The 21,304-nt window shown below is 46.0% G+C and overlaps 1 protein-coding gene across 1 annotated transcript; it reads left to right on the forward strand.

Annotated features, from left to right (window-relative positions):
* Positions 1-16,707: 16,707 nt before the first annotated feature.
* KCNE1 (potassium voltage-gated channel subfamily E regulatory subunit 1) lies at positions 16,708-19,104 on the forward strand. The gene has a single exon (XM_042866686.1). It carries the CDS (start codon positions 16,750-16,752, stop codon positions 17,128-17,130), a length of 381 nt encoding a protein of 126 aa, XP_042722620.1. The 5' UTR covers positions 16,708-16,749; the 3' UTR covers positions 17,131-19,104.
* Positions 19,105-21,304: the final 2,200 nt, after the last annotated feature.

Raw genomic sequence — 21,304 nt, forward strand, 5'->3', positions numbered from 1 at the left:
TTGGAAAGCTCTACATTAAGGCACTCTTCTTTTTGATGCTGTCTCATCTCCAAAATTAAGTCATGGGCTGTTGATGTGTTTAATTTATTTGCCATCAGAAGCATTGTTACTTTCTGTGAAGGATGAGAAACACTGAAGATATTAAAGATCGGCTTTGCTAGAGCAGATCTGAGTGAAGAAGAGTTACAAACAACTGGTACTGTCTATGGAAAGATTTCAGGCTTTCATCCACCTCCCAGCCTTTCATTGCCCCATGGTGAGGATCCAGGAACCTTGATCATAGGGACCCGCTGTCAGGACATTTGGTTCCATGGGAATCCCTGAGACCTGCTACTGCTAGGATACCTCTGGCCTCCTGAGGGTTTTGTTTTGATTGCTCATCAGTGGACCATTGAGGAAATCATCACAGAATCATAGAACAGCTTGAGGTGGAAGGGACTTTAAAGACCACTGAGCTCCAACCTACTTCCATGGGCAGGGCTGCCAGCCACCAGATCAGGCTTCCTGGAGGTGACTGGCATGATGTAGGAAGGGACAGAAGCTCAGGCAGCTTAGGACTCAGCATGCAATGCACCACGAAGCTCAAACCAAGTGCTATAGATTCAGAAGTACTTAGGACTGAAGTGCTAAAATATCTGAGTAGTTTCCCAACTTGGTCCTCACTGACCAAGATGTCCGTGTGACACTTGCAGAAAGTGAATCACTGGTGGTTATAACTTCTGAGGAAACAAGAACCTCAAGTATTCATTTATTTTTTAAAACATTTGAGATAAAAGATGACACTAACTGGAGCTTTTTGTCATGAGTAGGGCAGCTCTTAGCACCAGAAAAAAAGAAACATCCTCTTGGTGAGATCTACTGGAAACTATTTGGATGGTACATTTGTCACATTAATACAGTTTGAGTGACAATACTGTTTGGAAATAAAATTTTCCAAATGAAAGGAATTATGTACTATATCTGGTGCAGGAGCTGAACACCAGGAATTCACATTTTCCATTTCCTGGTGTGGAATAAACAAAGTAGGCTTAAAATTAGTAAATCACTTAGTCACTGTATTAGGAACGGCATGGTCAGCAATACCACTGCTCAAGGAAAATGTTGTTAGAACTACATCCAGTTTTCTAAATAAAACGGGCCTGCTGCTTGGCACGAGGGTCTCACCTTGGTGTGATGGAGTGTTTGGCAGCTTATATTTGAGCATCTTTATGCGTGTGAGCTCCATTTTTAGCTACCAGCTAAAAATTATTAGTACTGCTAACTACCAGCTAATGCGTTTAATGGCAATGCATTCTCTAGGGACATTTACTTTCCAGTGATGCTAATTCAATTCCAGCCATTTTAGAATCATAGAAGAGAATCACAGAGTCGTGAAGATTGGAGAAAAACTCCAAGATCTCCTAGTCCATCTGTCAGCCCACCCCACCATGCCCACTGAGCATGTCCCTCAGTGTCATGTCCACATGCTTCTTGAACACCTCCAGGGACAGAAGCATTTTACAAACACTCAAGCTAAGGTCACCTCACCACTTGCTTGAGGAGATGCTATCCACAGGCTCTGGCTCATCCCACGTGGCACACAGAGGGCATGGGCGAATGAGGTCACGAATGCCAGCTCTAGAACAGAGCCAGAATGGGCTTCAGCCTTGCTGTTGGCTGAGAGAGAACTGAAGTAGTGAGCTTAGCAATAACCCCTTATTTAAAGAGAGAGAAATGCGTGACAGCTTGATCTAAGGAGGGACAGTTTTGCAGTTTTGCTCCATGTCTAGACCATTGTTATGAGTGGGAGGGAATTCAAAGAACTAAGAAGGATTGTTTGCTTAGGAGGAAAGGAAGTGCCCAAAGTAACACCAATATGCAATGTGTAGAAAAAATGTTCACGTGCACTTTTCAAACATGTATGAATGCATACCCAAAGCCCCAGAGTGAAGAAGGCACGAGGAGATGAAAAAGGCAGGAGACAGCATGTTGCTCTGCATCAAGACCACCAACCTGCAGGCCCAAAGCTTCTGCTCTTGTGAGTGCATTTCTGATTTGGGTGTAGTAGAATTTGTTAGGGACAGAAATTGCAGAGGTGGTAGAAGCAGGAGTCTGAGGTCTAGCAACACCCTCATTGGGGCTGGCAACAGAAGCACATTTTTGCTCCCTTGCCAGGATAAGACCCACTGGAGTGGAATAAAAACATTTCACAGTTCTGAGGAAGCCACCAGGTTCTGTGGGTGTGCCTTTGAGGTCACAACTGTCAGCCCAGCTGAGCAAACTACAAGAGCAGTTGAGTCCTTGCCCTGAGCCTCCTGCTCACTGACACTGCTGGTGCAGCTCTGCCCCTCTTTCTTTTGTGGCTGCACATTAAGAAACCAGGCGGGTCAACAAGCTGAGGTTTCAAGGCAGGCAGTATAGATACTGCTAATCACCAAACCATGCATTTCAGTGGGTTGGCATGAAATCTTGGGCTTCAGTATGCCTCTCCCCATCACTGTGCTTGTTTACCAGCCACACAAACCATTAGCTTATATGTTCTCCAGCTCTGTCTGTTGCAGGAGCCTTGCACTCGCATCTCCACATCACTGACAATGAAGCTGGAATCTACTATCATTAATCTCTTTCAGCATGCATTCAAGGTTCACTTTCAGCAATGTCATTAGGTGGAGCTACAGCCTCTGGCACTTCTGGGAAGCTCTATCATTGACATTCATTAAATGCACTGGAGAGAGATGGCAACTTCAAAATCGATTAATTATCATCATCGCCTCTAATTATATCATGCCCAAACTCTGCGAGAGGTTTTTGAGGTAAATGAAAAATGAGATCTCTGCTATGAGGAAGCTGCGATTAAAACTCATGATGCTAACACAGGCAAGGAAGAAAAGGAGTTTGCCTTGAAGAAAGGAGCGGCTGACTACCAGACTTTGTGTTAAACTTCATATCACCGATCTCCTCCTCAGCCTGTATTGCGGGCCCCGCTCTGAGGTAAGGACTTAAATGCTGATTAAGTAAATTTGCATAACTTCAGCCCATGGCGAGTCTAGTTATGCTTTGTGCCCCTGGGCAGCTTCCTTCCATCCCACGCCAGCACAGCCAGCACTGACCCCTGACGCATTGCTGACTGGTGTTCCTGCATCCACAGGCATCTGGGGACACTGCAGGTACATGACAGCCAGAAGGTGCTTTTATTTGAAATGGAGGAGAAATTTGAGGGTGATTTTGGTACAGGCAGCATTTCTTCTCCATCGGTCCTGCAGCCTGCTTGACAGCTATCTGAAAGGCTGCCGTGAGGTGAGTGTTGGACTCTTTTCTCAAGTGACAAGTGATAGGATGTGAGGAAATGGCCTCAAATTGCACTGGGGATGTTTAGATTGGCTATTGGGAAGAATTTCTCACACAGAGGGTGGTCAAACACTGGAATGGGATGTTCAGGTAAGTGGTGGAGTCCCTATCCCTACAGGTACTTCTGAAATGTGTGGACACGGTGCTAAGGGCCATGGGTTACTGGTGGGACTTTTGGTAGGATGGTTGGACTTTTGATGATCTTAAAAGCTTTTTCTAGCCTAGATGATTCCATAATTCTGTGCTTTGCTTCTAGACCAGAGAACAAAGTAGCAGCAGCCATTTTGGCACAGCTGGGAATGCTCAGGTGTGGTGGGGACAGGCAGGGTGTAAGAAGTCCTAGTGGATGGAAGGAACCCAACACATGCTGCGGCAGTGTTGCTATCACAGAAGAATTTATGGTAATTGTCTTATTATTTGCAGTGTCCTTATGGTTAAGTGGCAGTGCGCTATTACGGACACACCAGTGGGATCAGTACCTTAGCAAAGCTGAAAGGTCCAACCAGAGGAATGCTTGTTTGATGCTACCTTGGCATTTGCTGTTCCACACACCTTTTGTCTAGGAAAATTCCTAGATGTTTTCAGTGTGTTCTTAGTTTATGTAGGTTGCTCTCATCTCTAGTTTCAGCAAGACACAGGGAGTCATCTAATAGCACGTGGCTGTGTGAATGGGGAAACTGCTGCAGCAATGGCTGCTGGTAGCTGAGGGCCTGTACCAAGCAACACACAGCCCAACACTCGTTTCTTACCAGTTTTCCCTAAACATGTGCACTGGCCATTATAAGACAAAGAAATGGATTGAAAGAAATGGTCATTTCTTTCTACATACAAACATTTACAGCTGTTTGTATGTAGGAGCTGGTCATTCTCTCCTGGGAGAAATGAATCATAGTGCTTCAAGGGCATTTCAGATGCTGAGTGCCCTCTCAGATATTCTCTTCTTCTGAGTCATCCCACACCCTTTTCCTCTGAAATGCTTGACAGAGTGAAGGGCAACCTGCTGGAAAGTGCTGGCTCCAGGACTTCATTTCCTTCTATTTGGCTGTGATTGCAGAAGAAACATATTCCATCTATGCTCATATACTAACCAAGGAATTATCTTGCCCTTTGGTTTATAAAGCTGCACACAAGCTGTTATGTAGCCCAAGCAGCTATCTAATATTCAGAACCATGTGGGTTTCCTTCAGCTGAAGAAAAATTGAGTCCCCACCTCCACTCACCTTCTCTGCTGGGCACAAAGCAACCACAAGCCCAGCTCTACCTCCACCTTCCCAAGAAGGCAACTGGGCGTTTTTGGGGACAGCAATGGCTCCTTGCCCTAGGAGAGAGCTTGCTCATGCTGACATGGTTGAATATGTGCAAAACTGGGATAAGAGAGATGAGAGGCTTAGGACAGTGTACATCTGTGCTAGTGCTTCAGATCTGGCTGCAGGAGTATAGCTGTGAGCCTGGAGGGAGAACGTCCCAAGGCAGGCAGCCACAGGTCAGTGAACCACAAACAAACCAAGCATCTCAGGGTTTGGAGGGTGGCAGTTTGCTTTTGCTGCTTGCATCTGGTGTTTGCTCAAGGGGAAAAAAGGCATAGCAAGGAGATATGCGTGCCTGCTTCTGGGGAGAAGCTTATCTATACCTGACTGTAAAACACACAGCTTCTTTAAAAGAAGAAAAGAACAAAAAAGCCAGGAATAGCACTGCCTTTGAAAGCCTTCCTTGATAACCCGGGCAAAGCTGGACCTCACATTGCTTGCAAGCACAGGAAGCTGTGGGTGGCATGTGTGGGGATATAGCTTTCATTATTTCACCTAAATGACTGGAAAGGTATTTTACATTTTGACTTCCCAGGATACAAGATTTCCCTTCCCCCATGACCTGGTACCTTTTCTGAATAGGTGAAATTTTGAGAATGCCCTTCCCAGTACACGGCAAAGCCTCCTCTCATGCCTTAGCCTAGCAATTTTGTGCAAATTCCTGGCAGATTGGAAGGGATGTTCATACAGCTGATGCTATTGTACCAGCAAAGGATCTCTGATCTTGCTTTCTTCCAGCAGCACTGCCAGCAAAACTGGTTTCTGAGCATAAGCCATCTTTACTTGGTGAATGAGGAGACCTGCTGACAAAAAACATGGGTATGAAATTCTTCCTGTGGTGGCTGGACTTGGAAAAGGAAAAGCCAAAGGTTCAAAACTGTTCTTGCTTAAACAACCTACTGCCAAAAAGGAGAACAATGCAATCCTCTCAGGTTTTCGATACCTTAAGTATCAGGAGAATGAATAAGCCTCCAACATTGCGGTGATAATATTGTGGCTTCCTAAAACCTCCCTGCCTGACACTGCAGCTCTCATAAGGCGGTCATGCCTTATACAAAACCACCTCTGCTGTGCTTGAAGGACTCTACCATTAATGGCTGTAGACTTTTGAATACCAGAGGATCTAGCTCATTTATAAGTGCTCTGTGAGCATAACCTTTGAGTTTCGCCACCTGATGGAGTCAGGATTACAGTTTGCCAGGTTTTCTCCTGACCATGTATCCACCTGGTCCACACAGCAGTGGGCAGGCTGTCTGTCTGCTGCAGGTAGGCTGTCTGACTGCCATAGGATCAGTGTAATGTGAGGAGGCAGGGTTGAGGGCACCGTAGGGCACAGCATGCAGCTCCAGACAGGGCACAGGCCAATGTTATGTCCTGCTGTTTCCCTAGTGTGGGGCTCCCCTGTGCAATGCTCTTGGGTTGGGTCACCTTCTTTGCCAGACACGGAGATAAGAGTGTCTGTTCAGTGCAGAGCAGAGGAGCAGAGGGGAGGCCCTGAGTTCAAGGAGAGTTTGGACAATACCTTCAGATAGAGGGTTTGGTTTTGGGTGGTGCTGCTTGGAACCTGGAGTTGAACTTGGTGATCCTTGTGGGTCCCTTCAATTCAGGATATTCTATGACTCTCCTGAAGCCTCTCACTCATCCAGGCCACTGCTGCTTCTCTTGGATCCTAAGCTCAGGCTATGCTGGGCAACGCACTCCACTGCCCTTCAGCCTCCAGCTGCAGCCACAGAGCCTGCACATTGAGTTGCAGATAAAACCATCTGCTGCGTGTAAGCACTTTGGAAGTGTGTCATCTTGATTTCTTAGCAAATTTAAACTTTCATGAACTCCAAAGGAGGAGAAAATTTACAGTATTTTCCATCCACTAATTAGAGTTAGTATGTCACTGTTACAAAAGTGTGGAGGTTTGCAGTGCTTTTCCACTGCACTGTTTGCTCTTTGCTCATAATGATTTATTTTTATGAGTATATAGCTTTGGCACTTGCACCTGACTTAAATGAAAACTTCAGATAGCATCTTTAAATCCTCTGTCAGAGTGTGTGAATCTTAAGATAGCCCTTTACTTTGGAAGGCATATATAGCCCCACCTGTTTTAAGCCCTTACAGAAAACGAGCACCTCATCCGAGGCAGACATCCTGAGAAAGAAGATGGGGGGAGCCGCTTCTGCACAGAGCTCTCTGCTCTCCTCCTGCCCTTCCTTCTCAGAAGTGAAGCAGAGAAGGTCTTTCAGGCACTGTGACCACTGTGAGCTGTGATCAGTGTAAGTGCTGGACTGATCTGCTCTGAGGATGCCAAGTCCTGTCTCTCCTCAGCCCAAGTCCTGGAGGTGTGTGCGCAGCTCAGTAGGTGTCTGTGGGATGGGTAGGACTGCACTTCTTGAAGCACGTGTTTTTGGTCACCAGCTCTTAGTTTGCTGGTAGTTGCTCCGAGGTTACAGCAGTTGTATCAGAAATGGGAGATAAGGGTCAGACTGCATCCCCATGGGGCTGTTAGCCATATCACCTACTTTCCAAGGCAGTGCCTCTCAGGCTGACCTGGGTGTGCCTGTGCTGCTTCACGACTGTTGAGAGGAAAATGACCCTTTCCCCTTCCTTGGTCAAGAAAGCCTCCCACATCCCTAGGACAGGGAATGGGATATTCAGAAAGCAGCATGCCCTGCTGCTGGGTGCCAGTGGTGGTTGTTGGGATGTGGCCACTTGCTTGCCAAGCACAGAGCAGAAACACACAGAGTGCCTGCAACACTGTCATTGGGAAGGAGCAGAAACTGCCGCACAGGTCCTGCTGGAGCTGGTACCCACAGCCAGCTTTCGGGAGATACATTCTGGGCTGGATACAAATTTGTAGCTCGTGACACAGCCTTCCCATAGTGCTTAGTGAGCAGTCAGAAGAAGAAACTGCAGTGTCAGTCACCGCTAAACCGCATTTTCCCTGTCTGGTCATTAAAGCAATGATTGCTTGTTGATTGGAGATGACTCATTTGAATCATCATCATAAAAATGTAACACTGTGCCTCTACCAGTATCCAGGAATTACTCTTCAGTGGAAGGGAATTGTGTTTAACCTTGCTATAGAGGACTGGAAACTTCTCCATACGCTGTTTTTTTCCAAATGCTGCAGGTGTCAGCACATTCGTAATGTAACATGGTGGCTTTATAAAGTCTAAATTATATTTGGTTGGCTGACTGCAAACTGAAAACCTACTTTCCCAGCTGGTGTCAATCCACGCAGCTCTCTCTTCTTTGCCGCAGCTATGCCGATGAGAGCAGCTGTAGGTCTGACTGTGGCATTTCTCCTGCTCCTGCATCCAAGTGACCCTCTGTGTTGTGGCTGTGTAATGGCAGAGTCGTGCACAAGTGGGAAGCAGGTGGTCCATGTCCTGGCTTTTAAGAGTTGGATGCATTGAGTTGGTGCTTGGATAGCAGTGATTGAATTAGTGTCACTAATTAGGTTTGCTAAATATTACACATCATTTTGGGTACTTTTAAAGTTGGCTCTCTAACTCAAGCTTTATTTGCTTGAAAACCCATGTTATGACTTCCCTGAAAACCCAGCCTTTGGAAGATGGCTTGGATAACCCCCATCTAAAGTCATTTCCACAGAGTTTGGGTTGAATTAGAGACTGTCCCAAAGGGCCAGACCAATGCCATGTGGTGGGAATTCCTTCTTGGAATGGAGCATGGGACCAAAGTCCCATTTGTCCAACCCTTGGCCAGGTGTTAGGAAGCAGAGATGAGCTGAGCCCAGCTCAGATCAATGCAGGACCCAAGGAGACAAAAAGCACCTTCTGAGTCACTTCTGTGGCCTTTTGTTTCTGCTCAGGACTTTGGTAGCAAGCCCAGTAAAACTCTGCAACTAAGAGTTCGTGCAACTTTCCAGTAGTTTCCTCTGGTTTTGAGGGATTAATGTGATATGCATGGGAAAGTGCCAAAGATAATGATCTCCTGGATATTAGACTTTATCTCCTCATGTGTGAAAGCCACAGTAGCAGCCTTTCTAAGACAGAGCATGGAGTCATTGAAAGAACGACCAGTATTCTCTGCTTCCTACACCTGCTGCACCATTTCTTTCCTCAAAATGATGCTAAGAACCCATTTAAAAATTTTCTCTATCACCATCAGAAAGATGCATTCAAGAAATCCGCACACTCCTATACTTGTGAAACGTCCTTTACCACCTTCAAGAGATGTGATGCATTTACTTTCTGAGGGATCCAGTTACTCCACGTCGTCATTACAGTGAACAAAATGAAACTTGCGGCTATTGACAGATCAGGAAGGGCAAAGAGTTTCTGTGGCTTTGAGCCTAGCTTTTGTATATTACCTTTGTTATATTAAAAAAATAATCAGCCTGTCAGGTCCCACCAAAGTCAAATAGAGGTTACGTGGATGTTTCTAAAGAAAATAAAATGGATTTGGTCTTGTGTAACAAAATGCATTCCACCCAGCTGTAGTGGAGGTTTCATGGAAGTGAGATGTCACACAGAACTCAAGAGCTTTCAAAGTCAATCCTTGCTTTCATAGAACCACAGAATATCCTGAACTGGAAGGGACTCACAAGGATCACCGAATCCAACTCCAGGCTCCACACAGCACCACCCAAAATCAAACCTGTGTCTGAGAGCGTTGTCCAAACGCTCCTTGAGCTCCATCACTGGTGGCCGTGCCCACAGCCCCGTGCATCCCGTTCCCCGCCCACCGCCCTGTGGTGCAGCCCCTTTCCCTGACCCCCAGCTGCACTCCCCTGACGCAGCTCCATGCCGTTCCCTCGGGCCCTGTCGCTGTCACACAGAGCAGAGCTCAGCGCTGCCCCTCCGCTCCCTGTGAGGAGCTGCAGCCGCCATCAGGCCTCCCCTCAGCTCCTCTGCTCTGCGCTGAGCACAGCGAGGGGCCTCAGCTGCTCCTCACACATCTTGCCCTCAGACCCTTCGCCATTTTCCTAGCCCTCCTTTGGATACTTTAATAGTTTAATGTCCTTTTTGTACTGTGGTGCCACGCCTGCACACAGTGCTGAGGCTCAGTTGTCACTGAACCTTGGCTCAAAATGGCTTGCGTGCCTTGTCTGTGGCAAGGCAGCTCTTATTGAAACAAAGGTTACAGCTGCCAGCCCACACCAAGCAGCATTCCTCTTTCCCAACATGTTCCTGACTGTTCAGCCAAGGGAAGAGGAAGTGATCTAAGTTTCTCCCAAATTTCTCCTGTAAAGAGGAAGCAGGACTTGACTGCTCCTTGTCTGCTGTCTCTGCTGATATGTGTCCTCCTTTTTCTCTTCCTCTTTCCCTCACCTCCTTTTTGACCGTCTCCAGTTTTAGAGTGCACCTTTCAGTGTGCTCACACTTCCCAGAAGCAGAGAAGGGAGCATGCAAGACCTGCGTTCTCCACCTGCAGACACAGCACCCTTAGGTGCACCCTATTTTGATCCCTCTGCATTGCTGGAGGATTGGACCAATTTGTTCACAAAGCAGTGCACTGCTTCCCTACTTAGCCACTGCCCAACCTTCAAGAATCTCCTTTTAACAATCCTCTCCTCAATGGGACGCAGCAATGCCATGAGCAACGAATCGTAGTCATAGAACTGTTTGAGTTGGAAGAGACCCTGAAATGTCACCTGGTCCAACTCCCCTGCATTGAGCAGGGACACCTATGGCTCCATTGGGCTGCTCAGAAAGTGGGGACTATATCCCCCACTGCACCAAAAGCATAGAACAAAGCTCCTGAAAGGAAAGAGAAGATATTAAGACACTGCTTCCACCCATTCCTTTTAAAACCTCAGTCACCCTCTCACTTCTCTCCAGCTGTCACCCTGGCAGCAGCAGCACAGTAGAGCTGAGGAGCTGGAGCTGCTGCTGTCCCTGGTTGGAGTGTGCCTGGGGGGGATTGCACAGCACTCCAGAGCTCATTATCACACACTGCCAGCACTGTCTGCATGTGTTTAAATGCAGCTGCCCTGCAAAGCTATTAGATTCATTTTAGAGGTTCCAGATGTGCTTTAATGACTCCCTTTTAGCTAAGGGGTGATGGCAGACATTTCTTCTCACATGGAAAGCAGCTCTTTTGGGATGATGGCTGGGGGTCAGCAAATGTCCCCTGGACCAAGCTGTCGGTATTTTATTGGAGAAACCCTGAAAGTGCTTCCCCTCATGCTGCCTCACCAGCACCCCACAGCAGCACCTACCAGGGCTGGGTCCCACCTGCAATTGCCCCCAGTACCTCCCACTTACCTGGCACCCACGGCCAGTGCCCACACCTTGCAGCAGGAGGCTGGCCCTTGCCACAGGCTACTGCCCTCCCCCAGCCTGTATATTTTCCTGTTTGCCTCTTACCTTTTGCACTGATCCCAGGAATAGGGACAGTAAGAGCCTGCAGGAGCCAGAAACCAACCTCTGCTTGCAGACAGTTCGTGGTCTTCCCTGGGCTCACACCTTCAATTCCTCCAGGAGGGCTTGGAGCCTTGCATCCAGCCAAGGTTTGTTTCCAGGTGTGTACCGGGCTGGGGATGAAAGCAGGGGTGATGGCAAACGTTGCAGGGCTGAACTAATGAAGGAGAAGGGGGAGCAAGACTTTCACTAGACAGTTTTTGTTTGCTGTTGCAGTCACAACAGTTTTTGTCTGCTCTGTCAGACTGGGTATGAGCCCAAGGCAGCTGCATCTGGGAGGATAAACTTCACCGCATACTGTTTGGGGTGGTTGCTGGGTTTTTCACTTCAAAATAGTATGGTATGTATATGGTGTGTGGAAGGGGACTAGATATGTACCTGGTGCTTTTGAGAAGAAGTAGTTGTACCCTCAGTACAAGTGTTGTATTTTAGAGTAGCACAGGGACCTTAAGTGGGCAGTGATGGGTGGCCTGAGGGTTGGTGGGGAAAGGATTAAGATTTGTTAGGGGTTGCAGATGATACATGCAACTTGTGCATGACTGCAGATCCATCCCCAGAGCTCTGCTTGCTTCTGGGCTGCTCTACTGTACCATCTCACATCTAGCCTTGCATCATGCTGTGCTGTTGCACACATATCCAGGATCTGAAGGGACCAAATGAGTCTATCTTGTGCAATGCTCTGCTTTCCAGAAAGCTGTTGTCTGACCTACCCATCCCTGTAATGAACAGGCAGAGAAATGAGGTCAGGAGTTCCATTACCTTCTAATGTTGGAGGAACTTTAATCGCTTTACAGAACTGGGAGGTGGGCAATGTGCTGTGCTAACTTCTGTTGCCAGTGTACAATAGGCTCTTCTGTGTGTCATCAGCTCCTGAGAAGTTGCTGCTGCAGTGTATTTTCTGAAGGCATAAATGCCTCTGAAGTCTCGGTTTCTGCTGCTTGGTTACTGATGCTCTTGGCAGCAATGTGAAAGAGAGATTGTTGGAGATGTTTGCTGGGTATAAATTAAAATACAGTTGTTTGATTTTGGAGAGCTGAGAAGATGGCAATGGGAGATAAGCATTTGTCATTTAACATCCACCTCTGCCTGCATGATACCACATTTTAACTCAGTAGGGAAGAGAGGTACCACTAGTCAAAGCAAAACAACTTGCTTACCTTGTATTGGAGGAAAAATCCCCACTGGGCTCCAAAGCTGAGAATCCTCTAGGTACATGACAGAAAATTGCCTCTTTACTTTTTGGCAGTCTATGGGGGGCCACTGAAGCTCCACTGCTGGGACCCAGCCCAGCACAGCCCCAGGTGGAGCAGAGGCAGGGCTTTGGCTGCTGCTCCAACTGGTTCTGATCTCTGTGCAGAGGCACCTAGGTTGGGAGAGCAGTCTGCAGCCTGCCTTGCAGCACACAGACCCATGCTCTTCTGGCTTTCTTGGGAAATAGCCAGACATAAGTCAGTTCTGATGCTTAAAAAGAAGACAGAAGTAATATTAAGTGCCAGATGCTCTGCAGTTGCTAATTGCTTTGCTTGAACTCAAATGTCAATTTGCAGCTCTGCAGATACCCTGTCACAGTCCTACTTCCTCAGCAGGATGAATGCAACTGCCTCAGCACCCAGCTGGGCACTGCACACTCTTCCAGCTGTTTGGCTTGGCCTCGCCACAGACCCAAAGCAGAGTCAGACCATGCATCACACAGACTCACAGGCTTGCATGTTGCAGCTATAATACTTCACAGCTCTAAGCTGTTCTTGGGTTTGGATTGTTTTTTCCCCACTGTGGAAGCCCCTGGCTACAAGTAGCAGCCCACCTATGCAAATACTTCCCTGGGGAAACTTTTGCTTAGAACAGCAGCCAGGCTGAAGGCATCCCAAGCAATTCCAGCCATCAGACAGGAAAGCAAACACTGTCCTAGGATCCTCCTGTCTGCACTAAGGTTAGATTGAAGGCATGCTGCTACACCTGAGAACCTGTTCATTTCAATTCTTGATGCTGTGGATCACAGCCAATGGGGCAGTGGCTCAGGTTCATCATTGACATTCAATGAAAGATGAGCTTGAGCAAAGCCAGCAGTACATCTGCACAGCTGGGAAACTTTGGTGTTAAAAATAAACTTGCACCGAGACCTCTTTTTGCTTGGGAGGCACATTTGACCTGCCTAACGGGTGGAGAAGCAGCAACACACTTGAGAGCAGGATGTAGCTCAGGCTGTTATCAACCTTAAGGAATTCCCTCTGAATCACTGCCCATTGAGAGAGCTGCTGAACTGTTAACAAGTTTGCTCCAGGCCATTCTTAACACCAGGCAGAGAACTACTAATACTGCTCAGTGCCTGCCCCCCAAAACATAGAGGGGATAGGAGGTGTAACCACCTGCCACACACTGCAACTGTAAGGTGCTTACAGGGGTTGCAACCCATGGCCAACGGATTTTGGGATGTTCGCAATTTTACATGGAGCTCTTCAGAGGAGCCCCACAAGGGACTGGGGCAGTGATGATGATTTGCAGCCCATCAGCAGACATCTGCAGTGAGTGGGGAACAAAGTTTTGAGGACATTATGACTTCCATCTGTCATGGGTTAGACGGTGATACAAACAGTTCTTCCCAGTCCTGTGTACTGCAGCTCTAAATGGATTTCAGTGGAGTTGAACAATGCTTGTGAAATGGTAGATGAGACCTTTAGGCCTGCTGATGTTTCAGGAGGAGCTGTCTTTCTTGGGAACCAGAGTGTGCCTCTTCCCTCCCTCAGCATGTTATTCTGATGTGGCTGTGGAGATAGAGCCAGGCTGGCAACAAGTCATTGCAATGATTTATTAGCAGTTTTACATTTTATAGTGTTGACACATTCTATGCACTTAGGAGGAGTAATCTCAGATAAAGGTTTAATCTTCTTTTTCTCTTCCTTCCCTTATTAAAGGATCTGAAAACAGCTGTGAAAAGTGAATAGATTTTAACTATTGAGCTCAAGCTGCCAAGATGTTATTTCCTGTAGCTTTGACTCATGCAACTGAAGAAATGAGTTGGATCAGAATATTGTTCGTAGAGGGGATTTTGTCTCCCTCTGCCACCCCCAGGCTCATCTCTATTTAAAACCAAAATACCAAGGCATGCTCCCATGTGTGCTCATTTTTCCTGCTGGAAAGGCAGCTCATCTCCGGAAGTGCTCAGAATGCTGTGAATCTGAGCCCTCAAAAGCCTCCCCTGAGCTCCCCAAGGTCACTCACTCACCAAGAGTAGGAGTCTGGGTTCAGGTGGTGTGGGCTGATGCCATTTGTGTTGCTCAGGAATGTGTGATGAGGAAAGCAAAACTTTCTTCACGACAGTTATCATCCTGGGCTGAGCATCTGACTTTCAATGAGACCTGCCCTCAAATCCATGACTGCAGAGCATGGAAATCTAGTAAAACGGTTTGGACAAATCTGGTGCTAAAATCAGCGTAGGTTGCATTAGCAATTAATTTTTACAAGTATTTTTTATCATATTCATGTCTAAATTGATGACATAATTCATTTAGCTGCCACAGAACAGAGTAAATTACTGCTCTCCACATGTGGGATAGGAGGTCACAAGATAAGTGTTCTTTTCTCATTTCCTTTATCTCAACATCTCCTTCTACACCATTTGTGCTGTAACAAGGCACAGACAATTCAGAGAAACCTCCAGACACTTCACATCCACTGCAGTGTTATTACCAGCAGCTGGAGGCTGTGTGCACAGCTAACATCCCTGTTGCATGGAGGTCCTGCACAACAGCTATGTATCATTAATGCTGCCCTCACGCAGAGATGTAATTGCTGCCTGGGTCTTTTGGTGGCTTTGTGCCCAAGGGTTCATTTCATTCTTGATGTATTATAAATGAACATAACAGTACTTCTTACAAACAAAATAAAGCAAACCAACCAAAGAACAAAAAACAAAACAAACAAACAAACATTAAAAAAAAAAACCCACAAAACCACAACAGAACACTCATGCTGAAGAAGCTTTTGCTAACAGGCTGACCTGCTATCACATATTTAAAACTGTAGAAAGCACTGACAGCTGTCTTATGTTATTACAGGATTGCTGTCACAGAAGTCACCTTGAATAACAGTACCTTGATTCCCACATGTTAAGGGCAAAAACAGGGAGAAACTGTAGTCTTAATTTTCCAGAGCTGTTTAAATTAGGCATTGTAATGAGATTGTCAGTCATGTTACCTGGCTGTTGAGGCTTTGGGACTGCAGTGGTGATAGAGTTGTTCTTATTAAAAGATTCACAGCTGACATTAAAAAGGGAAAAGGACCCTTCAACTTCTTAGAATTAAAGAATCATTAAGGATTGCAAAAGACATCTGGGATCACCTAGTCCAACCATCACTCCATACCCACCGTGCCCACTGCCCATGTCCCTCAGTGCCACATCCACATGGCTCCTGAGACCTCCAGGGACATTGAATCCACCACCTCCCTGGGCAGCCTTGAGATGAAATTTTTCCTAATACCCAACCTGAACCTCCCCTGGTGCAACTTGAGGCCATTCCCTTTCATCCTGTCACTATGACCTGACAGAAGAGGCCAACCCCCACCTCACCATGACCTCTGCTCAGGTGGTCGTAGAGAGTGATGAGGTCTGCCCTGAGTCTCAACTGAACAACCCCAGTTCCCTCAGCCACTCCCTATGAGATTTGTGCTCCAGACCCTTCACAGCTTCGTTCCCTTTCTCTGGACATGCTCCAGGGATCCAGTGTCTTTCTTGTAGTGAGGGGCATTCTTGTAGAGGGCTGTCAGCACAGAAGGCTGTGGCTGGGAGGCTTTGGTTGTTCACTGCTTCTTGGTAGAGCCATCTCCTACTGCATTCCTGATCTGCAGCAATGCCAGTGAAAGTTCTCCTAATCAGACAATAGAACACAGGTCGCACAGCAATTTAGTTTGGAGGAGAAAGCACTGAACTGCCTAGGGGAGGCCTGTCTGCATATAAGAGGGAGGATAGAGGGAAAAGGTTTTCCTTGCGCATCAGTAGCAGCCAGTGCCTGGTAGGCAGTTACTGCATACTCCCTGTAAACACCTTCCATGGGCAAATGCCCAGTGGGAATTCACATTAAATAAGCTCGGGATAAATGTCTCTCAGGTGTTTGGTTGTTCAGTCTCTGCATGGTATATCCATACAAGGGTTGCAGAAGATAAAGCTCTTCAACAGAGGTGGATGTGTGACGCTTGCTGCAGGTACCAAATTATTTGCACTGTGTATCAGGTACAGAAGTTTTGTTTCCAGATTCAGTTCTGGTATAGGAGAGAGGGGAAGCCAGGATAACAACCCTCTAAGCCAAAAGCAGCTGCTGCAGCGTGGGAGTGAGCCACTCCTGGTGCCTGTGGGGCTTGGGGAAGAAGCCATGGGCTATAGGCAGCAGGAGCGTAGGCCTGTGCCGGGTGAGTGGCCAACGGCTGGGGCAGTAAAATACCACAGTAGACAATTTGTGGAGACTGAGGACTTTTGGTATCATGGAGGCTTTTTCAGACAAATATTTGCAAGGGATGGACACGTCCTCACTGGCTTTGCTTGGAAGGAGGAGGTAAGCAAGCCTCTCAGGCACTTTCTCAAGCCCTGACTCTCTTCATGTGCTGCAACAGCTTCCTTGCTGGGGGGAACCATAAGGCAGACAGAGAGAATCACATCTTTGTCTAATGGCATATTCCTATTTTTTTTTTTTTTCTTTTCTAGGGAAACTAGGGAAGAAAGAAGTGCAAAGGACCGAAGAAAAAAGATGTTGGTGCTGTCTAATGACACAGCCCTGAGCATTCTCCTCTCCAAGCTGCTTCAAGACCACCTGGAGCAGACAAATAGCACTGCCCCCTCTACAGTTGGAAGCACTGGCGGCAGCCTGGAAATCATCTACGTGCTGATGATGGTCGGTCTCTTTGGGTTCTTCACAGTGGGAGTCATGGTGACCAATATCCGTGCTAGGAGGCTGGAGGACTCCCACAACCCCTACAACACGTACATTGCAACAGACATTTGGCACAAGAAGGACCAGGAATATTTTCAAGCAAAGCTTATAGAAAATTACAAGCTGTGCTGTGTCTTTGAAAACCAGCTGGCAGTAGAGCAGCCAAGCATACACATTCCTGAGGAGAAGTCTTCCTAGCCAAATGGGAGAAAGGACTGAACTTTGCATGGGGACAACCCAAGCAATATCTGCTACGAACCAGGCTAGCTCCCTTCCCACCTGCCAAGCTCCCAGTGCTGGCCTAGGACAGATTGAATTACAGAGATGACAGTGAAGCTGATGGGTTTGTGATGGCTCGGGTGCTGCAAAGTTGCCTGATCACATTGTTTCAGTCTCTGTAAAGTCAGGGAAGGGGACACACCAATAGGAGTATCATCAACTCATCAGCTTCACCTGGTGAGAAATGCAGTTCATGTTGCCAGCATGAATTCTTACAATAGTCAATATACTTCAAAACAAACTGGATCAAGCATAAGCTAGAGTTATTAACAGCCAAGTATTGTTTAGGCAATTGTTTTCAAGTAAGACCATTGTCTTCCAAGAAAATGTAGCAGAAAGATTTTCTTTGTATTTTTGAATAATTATTATATCAACTGTACAGTGTTATGGACGAGTAGTTTCTCTGAGAATCATGTAGCTTTTTGAGATAGAATTTTTTTTTAAAAAGAATTTGCTTTATTTTTGCTGAAAACCATTTGTGTGAAAAAATGCATAATTTGGAGGGAACGTTTTTAGTGACTGTCCTTAATTCACATTGTGTACCACAGATAAGACTTGCAGAGTACTTACGTTTTTCCTTCTTGTGGATCCAGGTCGATCTCAGAAGCAATATCTACCTTTGTACATGGACTGAGTAACATACAGTGTTGTGAGTCTCAATCACCTTTAATTATTGCAGAAGACCTAGGTGCTAGCCTTTGGTTGCAAAGTGAATTTCCACACTGTGAAAATTGGTTTCTCAAGATCTCTGCTATTTAGTCATGAAAGCAGCTTATCTATGTACCTAACTTGTAGCCCATGAGTTGTTTCTCTAGCTCCCAAGAGCAGCCCCCTTAGCACAGCTGTTTATTTCTGGAACTATCCCATGTGAGGAACCATGTCAGCAAGGTATTTCTGCCTGTGGCTCCCATATGCCCTCCTTCCATGGACTGTGTACACCAAACTGCAGGGAGAAGGCAGCAGCTGAACTCTGCTGCTCTAGCAGCAAATATTGGCTGTCTCTGCTATCAGGCAGAAATATGGCTGCTCTGAACACTGCCTTGCTTAAAATAGCAACCTAGCCAGGTCAAATCCTGTTTTCTTGTATGGGATCAAAGAAGCAATGGTCTGGGCAGGAGGGGACGTTTTTTTTTCTACTCTACAGATGTACATCTCATTTTTAGCTACCAGAGAGTGAGAAGAAATGGGAAAGGCTTGAAAAAAAGTCATCCAGAGCAGTTGCTTCAAAGGCAAGGCAAAGGCAGAGTGGGAGCAGATCACTACCAAATATTTGGATAGGCAAGGGATGCAAAGCACTGTACTTTCATTAAAGTATCATTCCAGCCATGTTTATCTTCCCATGATACTTAAACTTAGGACACTGAAAACACTGTGTATTTTTTAAAATGTATTTGTGTGGTGCCTACCATTAAGCTGAGGGTGAGGGCAATGTTTTAATGTCTTGAACAGTTTGGAATATATCTATTGGCTTAATTATCTCAGCCTTTGTCTCCTCTAGAGGAAGGTAGACCAAGCCAGGCTTTGGATAACTGTGAACTTCTTGACTCTGGCACTGTCCTTTTGGGTTCTTACCATGCAGTCTGTATGCTGCTTCTACTTCCCGCGTTCTGTGAGAATGCAAATGCTCTCGCTTGTTGGTTATCTAGGTGTAGACCCACAAAGCATTGCTGAAAATGTTTAAACCTGCGTTAAAAATGGCCTTCACTACATTAAAACCTTTGAACATTAAGCATTTCAAAAGGTCTGCCTCCTGCAGCTCTCCTTCCACTCCAGGTGCTTTCAGGTATTTTGGGCTGAGTCATTTGCTGGTGGCCTTGTTTTAATAGGCCCAGTGTAGCTATTTGTGACAAGGTCATTGTCTGCATTACTTAGCTTCCACTTTTTTTTTTTTTTAATCTCTACCATTTTATTTATTTTAATAAGTGAGGAACCACTACGCCTTAGTCATAATGTTTTTCTCTGTAACCAGGCTACAAAGCACCTTTCTATGTCACTTGTAGACTCCCACAGTGGACCTTCACATCACCTTTCAGTCTTTCTCCTTCTTCCCATACATTTTTCACTTGTGAAAAAAACCAATAAAATATTAATTACAAATGTTGCTTGTGGCCCTAGAAGTTTTTCTTCTGAGCTGTTTCATAAGCTTGCAGAAAGAGCACCGATTCTACCTGATGGGCACCCACTCACCCGTCACATTTCTACATCCTATTAATGAGGGCCAGGCCTGGGTGCTGGGATATGTCCCAGTACACCTAGATCAGGAGAAACAATAAAATGTCAGGCACAAATTCTTCACCTCAAATAAACTCAGAGGGTTTGCAGTTCACCAGGCAGCTTGACTCTGGTTCAGTACGACAAATGAGGAAGGTTTTTGGCACTGCACAAGGCCAAAAAGAGCATCCTGGGATGCTCTGTTGATGCAGATTTTTAAGGTTAGAAAGGATACTTTTGATCACAGGAGAGATAGAAGTCGGGTCAGCCTGGTCTCTCTGTATTCTTGAAAAAGGCTCCAAAATCCCTTTCTGGATCACGTATTAACAGTTTTGGAGATGGGAAGTGCGAGCCAGCTGCAGCCTCCATTGCAGAGCATCCTTCAGGACTTCCACATAGCTTCCACTTCCTCTGTCATTACAACTGACTAATGCAGGAAGGCTGACATCGAGTCCATCCCTGACTTCATGCAATGAAAGCATAGGTTGGCCAAGGAGTACCTACAAATGTGTGATTAGTTCACCTTTGCCATAGACAAAATCTATCACGTTGTTACCAATACAACAGTGATCATATTTTCTGGTGGTTTTTTTTTTATTATTTCTTATTTAATCAGAGAGGTGGAAGAAGCTTAAAGTCATTAGGCAAATGTTGCACAAATGTTGCCTCAAATTCAAATTTTGTTGCTTAGGGGACAAATAAAATAGGCAAGGGAACTCTCAGAGGTTTATTTTTCTCCAGTCCACGATAGCTTAAGTCCCTGGCTTCATCACCTATGGCTTATTCCAGTTGGCAGCCTTGCTGCTCATTGGCCCAGTGAGCGTACCTCCAGGCATAGGTATTGCTCACTAGCTGTTTATGCTTTATATAAAAGGAATTATACACAAAAGGGCATTCTGAAATATGGAATTGTATAAAAATGGCATTCTGAATTTAAGCCCTACTTTGTTAGCAGTGATGTGATGCTAACACACAGAAAATCTTAACCAAAGGCAAAGAATTAATATAGCATGTGCTCTCTTGCATGTATTTTGGAAAATTCTGTGGAGTTTCAGACTAACTTGGAAGTTATGTGCAACAAAAGCTACATGTAGAAGATACATGGATAACTGCAGTACAGCATAAATGTGGACAAGATTCTATGTTGTACCTCTGAGATGGACAGATCAGTCCTCATGCCTGAGAAGGAAGAAGCTCCAGGACAGCTGTAACTAGGTTATGAGACCATTGGTAGCCAAGGCGTTCCCTCTTCTTCCCTTTTCTGCCTGCCCTGGAAAGCTGGCTACATTGCTTAGACTGTGGTCAGTGCTGTGATTGCTGCAGCTTCCCAGCCCCAAGCACATCTCTTTTGGCTGTGCTTGCAAAACTGTCACAGGAACGTCACCTGTAGTTCCCCTACCAAAGAAGACCTTCACCAGCCATATATGGTGTGAGCTGCAGCATGCAGCAGGATGCAGCTGCCCTTCTCCAGCAGCATGCAGTCATTTGCCTGAATGGCAACATGTTCATCTGCTATATAAATATAAATCTGAGGATATATTTGTATGGGATCATAGAATCACAGAATACTTAGAGTTGGAAGGGACCTTTAAAGGTCATCTAGTCCAACTCCCCTGCAATGAACAGGGACACTAATGCTAGATCAGGTGGTGCCTCGCCTTAAAAGTTTCCAGGGATGGGGCATCCACACCTCTGGGCAACCTGTGTCTGTATATATAGATAGACAAATCTCAGCTTTAAGATGACTAGGTACTTGTTGTACATGTAAGAAATCCTTAGTGCTGATATGGGAGATCAAATCCCTAGTACTAAGAACTCCATGTGGAAAATGATTCATTGTCAAAGATAACTCCAATGCACAAGCTTTAAATGAGCTCCCCCA

The sequence above is a fragment of the Lagopus leucura genome, unplaced genomic scaffold (assembly GCF_019238085.1).
Source record: "Lagopus leucura isolate 7727_CA_CO unplaced genomic scaffold, USGS_WTPT01 Super-Scaffold_100001, whole genome shotgun sequence".
In the NCBI taxonomy this organism is placed as follows: domain Eukaryota; kingdom Metazoa; phylum Chordata; class Aves; order Galliformes; family Phasianidae; genus Lagopus; species Lagopus leucura.